Source organism: Hakea prostrata, chromosome 1 (assembly GCF_041222555.1).
Source record: "Hakea prostrata isolate BN-2017 chromosome 1, UWA_Hpros_2, whole genome shotgun sequence".
Taxonomy (NCBI): domain Eukaryota; kingdom Viridiplantae; phylum Streptophyta; class Magnoliopsida; order Proteales; family Proteaceae; genus Hakea; species Hakea prostrata.
This window is the reverse complement of record NC_142600.1, coordinates 24137228-24145363: the sequence shown is the minus strand read 5'-3', so window position 1 is coordinate 24145363 and position 8136 is coordinate 24137228. Positions and strand designations below refer to the sequence as shown.

Below are 8136 nucleotides of genomic sequence, written 5' to 3'. Positions count from 1 at the left end.
CTTCGTACGTATGACAAATTAAAAAAAAGGAAAAAGAAGAAGAAGAAGAAGAAGAAAGAGCACGCCACAGAGTTTAATACTGTAGATATCCAGAGACAGTTGAGATGTGAGATGAGATATGATAAAGAAAGAGGATTCAAAATTGATTGATATTAAACTCTTAATCTGAATTGAAAGATGAAGACTACCAGTTTCTCATTGAGAGAAAAACGAAGGTCAAAACAAAATAATCGGTCAACACTATTCTAAGTGTTGTGGTGTGATGGTTAGATCGAAGAAGAATCCTTATTAGCAAAAACAAGCGCGGTTATCAGGATCTTTGGCTGGCTTTACTTGCTCCTCCTGTAATTATTTTCCCTTACGGAGCATTAGAGGCTCCTCCTTCCCTTTTCTGCGTTTTCTCTTTTTTAATTTATACTATCATGGGAGTTGGTGGCTCTGATGAAGACGATAGGGAATTCTCTGTGTTCTGAAACTGAAAGCCATGTCTTGTCGTTCTCCTTAGTAATCCCAACTCTACCGCACTCGACATGGCATGACTCGCACACGTTGGGGCAGTAGGCAATTCTATATACAGGATTATCCTCGCTTATCCTCTCGATTCTGAACCAATTCCTTACTGTTGACTCTCCTGGGTGCCCAGGTTTTCCCTTCAGTGTCACATACCTTTCCCTCGAAGTCCTTGAAGATGACAACCGCCACCTACTTGCAGCTTGTCCCCTCCTCTCTTCTACCTGCCACACTCTATTCTCAATCCCAGAGAAACGAATGTTCATGTCCATCGATTCCTCAATTACTATCGTTGTTTCTCTTTCTGTAGATGGCAATTCCAATTCTGGATGTTGTGGGGATACTGGAGAGAAGATCACTGGGGTACCCATGTTCCTATCATAAGAGCTTTGCTGCACTGTAGGAGTATGGGTGGTTTGGCTTTGACCGGTGGAGCTTTCTCTCCTACCTACTGAGACACCTCCGCCAACACCTCCCCTGATAGCAGATACAATGTAGTATGACACCCCTGCTTGGAGGTCATTGCCATCAGTGTCTTGCACCACAGATTGATGGTCGAGTTGTTCGTGCTGATGAGAGAAGGCAGCCATGGCTTGAACTGAGGCCAAAATCAAGAACCCAAAAAGGAGGAGAGTTTTGTTCCACATGATGGATGATCGATCTTAGATGGTTGGTTGTATAGGGTATGAAACCAGTGTTGCTTAGAGAAGAAATTGTTTTATGTGGAATTTGAATGAGCTATGAGAAGTGATCGAGATGGAAAGGAAGGTTATCGTTTGGCCAATTTATAGAGGGCTGAGCATATCGCTTTTGATATAATTGCTCCCACTTGAATGGATCTGAGTGACACCTGCTGAAGGTTGCTTGATTAATGCGTGTTTGAACGAATTGATTTTCGTATATAAACTTGGTACCACAAAAATTACATTTTTAATATTTAATCATGATGATTGATTGGCCACGTTTCAATATTGACTTCCGGACTCAAAAAGTTGACAATGTTGTTGACTTTTTAAAAGAATGACATATTTATTATTTGTTAAAAAAAAAAATAAATTTCACGGATACTTCCTAAACTTGATTTTTATGTAAGGTCTGTTACAAACTATGTACATCTCTCTAGCAAAGGTAAAGAAAATACAATGCTTCCCCTGTCCATTCCGTAGTTATAAATCGCTTAAAAAGTTAATGAAATTCATAAAGATATCCATGTCTCCTCCTCTTTCTCAAACATATAAAGACATTTTAAGCATGGATTATGACACTCATTGAAACTTGGAAGCGATCGGTATGGTTTGGTGGCCCTCTTTCATGGCGAATGGAGCAAAGTAATTTCTTATCTTTGGCTGATTGGATTTCTTCTTGAAAGCATTTCCATATTCTAAGTAGTCCATTTCAAGTGCTGCCAAGAAAATGCAAAGTTTGTGCTCATTCATGGCATAGAGTTTATGGAATGCAAAAAATGATAGGGTACATCGGAAGAGCAATATGGACTTCATAAGAAATTATCGAGAAGGCCTTGATAGCTCATCAAGAATTTTGGCCCATAGATACCTATGTTTAACTAGATGGTGACTTGCACCAAGGGAACTTACAAGATGAGGAAGATCAACATTGGATCCCCTCAACCCCACCCTTTTTCAAGGTGAACGTGGATGCCTTGCTGAATAAAAAAGAAAAGAAAGGAGATGCTGGAGTTATAGTTTGAGACTACTCAGTGCAGATAAACCTATGCTTCTGCCTCCATCCCTTTGTGCCCAACTAGGTTATAGAAGGTGAAGCATATGCCTTTAAAGCTGGATTATTATATGCAATTGGTGCAAAGGCTTTGAGCACCTACAAATGGAAACAGTACAACCAACGGTTTATCAACATCGTCAATATAAAAGCCCAAGCAAAGTTCTCAGAGTGGTCAACCCATTGTTGATGACATTCAATAATTAACTTTAAAGTTGCTGAGCTTTATTCCTTCTTATATTCCTAGAAATTCCAATGTTATTGCGGATTTTCTAGCAAGGAAAACTCTCTTGTTTGATGAACCAACGGAATGGCTGTGTTCGTTTGAGTGGTTATTAGAGCTTTGCTTGTCCACATTTTCTCAATGAAGTGCTTTCTTACACCAAAAAAAAAAAAAAAAAAAAAAAAAAGAGGAAAGAAAAAAATCTACAAAGGGATCTCTACAAGAGAATTGGAATTGCCATTTATAGAAAGAGAAACAACGACAGTAATTCAAGAGTCGATGGATACAAACATTTTTTTCTCTGGTATTGATGAGGTTCAAACCTGCAACCTTCTTGGTCTTATTGCATCTGCAAGGTGTTAAGGAATAATATTGTATATTCTTTCTTGTATTTTGTATTTCGTATTCTTGTATTTCTTCTACGTATGTTGTATTTCCTATTACCCATACGTTTTATAAATATGTGTAAAATCAGATAGATCTGAGGACAAAGAAGCTCACACAACAGAAAAGAAATGGAGCACACAACAGTGAAACCGAGCACACACAAAGACACCAAGAAACAAAACCTTGCAACATGGAATCAAACCTTGCCAACGATATCAATCCGAGCACACATAGCAGCGATCGAGCAACAAAAATCGATTTGGCGTAACCTTGCCCAGAATAGAACCTTGCGAAAACGAAAAAGGAAAGAAGAGAAAACCTAAGCGAGTAGACCGAGACCTTAGCGTGTGATACCATCTTAGAGTTTTAGTAAATCTGAATGAATCTTGTGTTAAATCAGAATATCTGATTTTACACATATTTATAAAATGTATGGGTAATAGGAAATACAACATACGTAGAAGAAATACAAGAATACGAAATACAAAATACAAGAAAGAATATACAATATTATTCCTTAACACCTTGCGGATGCAATAAGACCAAGAAGGTTGCAGGTTTGAACCTCATCAATACCAGAGAAACAAATGTTTGTATCCATCGACTCTTGAATTACTGTCGTTGTTTCTCTTTCTATAAATGGCAATTCCAATTCTGGGCGTTGTAAGGATGCTGGAGAGAAGATGATCACTGGCTCAGACGTTCCTCCTGAACAAAGGTGGAGAGACAAACTAGTAAGTAGAGTCGATTAAAGGAAAAAGTAACAATTGGCGATGCAATCCTCAAAACTTGGATGTCCTTGAGAAGATCCAGAACTCCCTAGTTTGGGTTGTAGGTTCCTAGAATTGTATATATATATATGGCTACCTGAGAATCTGAGAAGACTTAAACCTAGTCAAAACCTCATTGTTTTGCTTGCTATAAGCCCCTTTTGATTGCATGCACCTTTGCTTGAAGTTTGATAAGTGCCTCCTTACCTCTTGCACACGCGAAAACAATCTCTTCGTTTCAATTTCTGCCGATGGTGCGTACCATAGCCTCCAAAATCTTCTATAATTAGCTAGCCATTTTGCGGGGGCGTCCAAATATGCACTGTTTCTCTTTGAAGTGAGTACGACACTAGAGTGTATGTTCAAGATTAACATCTAATACCAATAGATGCAATTTCTAACTAATTTTTGGAACATCATCTTGGTGGAGAAGCCATTGTACATGACACGTCAAATTTAACTCATTGGATCTACAAAGGCATCTTTGTGAGTTTCATTCTTAATTTTTAAAAAATTTAATCTAGGTTTAAATTGTCTTCCCTAGTTTTAAAAATGGGGGACATGGCTATCTTTGTGAGTTTCATTTTTGTTTTTTGGAGACTAGTGAAACTCGTACATGCATTTGCATGTGTAGATAAATGTGTAAAAGTAAAAAAAAGAAGGAAAAAAAAGTCTATTAAAGAAATATATAAATGTTAAATGCAGAAAAAAAAGATGAAAGGACAATAATTTTATTAAATATCAATATTATACAACTTACCCTCAAATGCCTTTTTCTTTTAAACTTCACAGTCATTAGTTGATGTTTATGGCAACAGTTGTTTGGTTTTCTGTGGTGTCCATTTTTGACAAGGCTCCTTTCAGCATATGACAATTTATGGCTTTAAAACCTAAGAGATCCTTATATAGAATGTTTTACTTACAAAGCTTTTTGCGTCAAACAACAAATACGATCTTCAAGCAAATTATCCATTCCTAAAGATAAAAATCCTATCATTTGTAAATATTAGACTCATATTAAATTAAAAAGATATAAAATGAAGAATACCATCGATGAAACAAGAAATTTTAGTAAAGATGAGTTAGAAAGAAAGGAAAAAGGGCGGAAGGAAAGAAAAAAATTCTAATTTCTTGTTTTGTTTTTCTTTATAACATGATGACTTGTCTGCTCCCTTTTCTTGGAGAATTACAGATTGGGTAAGAATCGAGGAAGACCCCACACAAAATATTGCACGAACAAAGATGCCTGCAAGGAAGGAAACTTTTTAGATTCTTTGGTCCTTCTAGATCTTCATTTCAAAGAGACAAAGTGAAAAATTGTGGCGCGAGAAATATCTATATGATTGATGAACAAAGTATATATAGAGATCCAATTAACTTCACCTATCAAACCATGTAAAGAAGACCATCATACCATTCTACTTATTTGAAATAGCTCTAGAAGAAACACCGTCTTGGATAACTCCAAAAAGAAATTTAGAAACACCATTTGGGATAATTCCAAATGGAATTTAGATTCATATTTTATTTATATTTTCAGGTTCAAAGTTGAATGCCTCAACGATAGGGACAACGTTGGAGATCATCAGTTCAAGAATCTAGGACAACCTACTATACGATGGCATCACCAAAACACTTCTAGCGTGTTTTTTTTTTTTGGTTAAAGATATTTGAAATTCTTGACTCTAAAACAGTGACAATAGAATCAATCACATCACAATTTAGGATCAAATTCAAAATGTCCTAGAAAATGATTCAGCCTACATCAATACCAATTAAACACACATGTAGCCTATAATTGGTGTTATGAATATGCTCCTCACACGCATAGCCAGTTGATTTTAGCTTTTCAGGTAATGAGCCATATGGTTACGACAGCATAGAAAATAATGAGAATGCAATAGTCTTTCTCACACTTGGAAGATTATGTCTAGGTAACATAGGAATAGATGTCATAAGATGATATGAATGCCTCTATATGATTCAACCAAAAAAAGAGGATATACGATAATTCATTAGATTCTAGTAATCTGTCTGGGAGTTTGAGCAACTTGTAGAAAAAGAAAAGCTAAAATTGGTTGGAAGATTTAAATTACTTTTAGAAAGAGTAGCAAAGCTTTATCAAGTTTAAAGCGGATGATCACTTGGACACCTCACACCTTAGTGCTTCCTACCATTAAATGCAACTTTCTAAAGTAAACATTTGCTCACCAACTTTAATTCAACAATGAGTAAAGAAATAAGAGAAGCTCTTAGGTTATATTTTAATGGAGACAATTGGCAAAACAAGATAGTAATGCGATTGGCATTCAACAACTTTGGCATTAGAAGCATATACTAAAGATGCATTGCAACAGTAATCCATAATACCAAACAGATATAGTACATCCAAGGCAATCAAGACATTGGAATTTCATTCCAACCAGAGATAAACCAAGATAAAGCAACATAAAGCTTCCCTGTAATGGACAACACTATAATTGGAGAAGGTTGTACTGGATTCCCACAAAGGACTAAAAAAGAAATTGATATCAATCTACCTCCCATGTTATCAACTGAGGTGCTAGACAAAGTCGCCGGTACACCATTTTCCTGGACTTGCCAACTATTCGACATCAATGAAAACTTATTCCCAAGCCTCAATCCTCACTCCTCGATTTCCAATTAAATGTTTGTTATGGGCATGCGTCCTTCGACATAAAAGCTTCCAAGAAAACAAACATGAATGCAAAAATGGATTGTAAAACCTAAACAGTAGCAACACAAGCACACAAAGAGAAAGATTAATTTAAATTTTAAGTCTCATTTGCATAGCCATTGTAGATGCAAAGTGTTTCAGCAAAACCATAAAAGGCATCAATATCCTCTGCTTCGCCCCATCAACTGTAGCTTTTGGTGGACATCTAAAGGTTCTAGATATGAATAGAAAAATGCCATTAAAATAAACAGATAAAAAATTGCTGCAACTAAAGGATGAATCAAGATTATGCATTGTGAGGAGGAGAGTAGGCAATAGGCAACAAGTGATGAGGCAGGTTTCAACTCTTCAACCCTCACTATTATTAACCTTAAAAAGAGGAGAGAGAAGGATGCTTGGTTCTTGGAACTAAAGGATCCCTCACTGGAAGAGGATAATTTTGTAAGATGAGAGAAGGGCGTTCTTGAATCTGAAGGACCCCTCCCTGGCGGTTGGTAATAATTTTGTAATGAAGAATTCTCGGAGCAGATGTGGGAATTTCATCATTCCAGTTAAGAGACAAATGTGTGGCTTAGGGGGGAGAGATTTTCTTAGTAGAAGCACTCCTTAGGTCTTGGATTTAGTAGTAGCACTCCTTAGGTCTTGCAGGGAACATGAAGATGGCATTGCTCCTTTTTTTTTTTTTTTTGTGCGGGCCTAAAGCGTTGCATAGATGACAAAAGGGTTCTTCATTCTTTCTCTGTGGCCACATAGGGAGACGGTAATCGGAGAAAACCCTACAATTGAAATCCCCATTCATTTTTGTGGTCATGTTTGTGTTGCATAGACGATAAAAGGGTTCTCCATTCTTTTGGCAAATCTTGACACTGCAACCACATAGGAGAAGGTAGTCGGAGAAAACACTGCAGCTGAATCTCCATTCATTCTTGTCGTCAGGTTTGCTCTTTTAGCAATAAGGGTCCGGATAGCATGTTCGTTGCATTGGGTTTTTGGAGACCACAGTTGGGTTTCATATGGGCTTGGCTTGTGAGTTTGCTTTATTGGAATGATACGGGGACAACCTTTGAGTTTTTGGAAAAAGGACGTTGCTTTGTGAAGGATATTTTGGTCCATTGAAATGACATTTGGTTTTCGGGATAAGATTTAGTAGAACTTTCACAATCAAATCAGATTTATTACTAATTTCGGTTGGGATGCCGTCAGTTGGGTTTGATTAGGTCCCTCTCGTGCCGTGTGCATGGGGTTTTTGTAGCATACGAGGTGTGGAAAGGGTACATGTATTTTGGGTGGTGCCTGCGTGGGAGTTGGTAGCTCTTGGGTTATGTGAACGAGTACATGTCTATTCATGAGGTATTTTGGTCAACCAAAATACACACCATAACTATTTCAAGTTTTCCTTTTTATATACCAGTGGATCTATTTCATAAGAAATGATCGGATGGTTTTAATTCTATTGAAATCTTGATGTAGACAAGTGGTTTGTTCATAGACATTCTTTAGGCTGTTGGATAAAGGCGAGATTTCAAATGGTTCAAATTTAGGAACTTGTTTAGCAAAAATGTTTGGGGAATCTGGATTTCAAAAATATTTGACAATCTGATCTTGTGAATGTGCAAAGTTGTTTTTTAATGTTTTATTGAAATCTTGATGAGACAAGTGGTTTGTTCATAGACATTCTTTTAGTAAATCTTCAATCATGAACGAAAATATCTTTCTATTCTTTTCTTTTGTAATATGACTGAAAATACATTAAAATCGCAACTATAACAAACAAACCATCGGTCAAAAGGGGAATTCACTTCTATATATAG

General features: G+C 36.8%; 1 protein-coding gene across 1 annotated transcript; it reads right to left on the bottom strand.

Moving 5' to 3' along the window:
• Positions 1 to 407: 407 nt before the first annotated feature.
• On the bottom strand, positions 408 to 1157 carry LOC149028401 (kunitz trypsin inhibitor 5-like). Its single transcript, XM_089152648.1, has one exon. The coding sequence runs from the start codon at positions 1155 to 1157 to the stop codon at positions 408 to 410; it is 750 nt and encodes a 249-aa protein (XP_089008774.1).
• Between the last annotated feature and the right edge of the window lie 6979 nt (positions 1158 to 8136).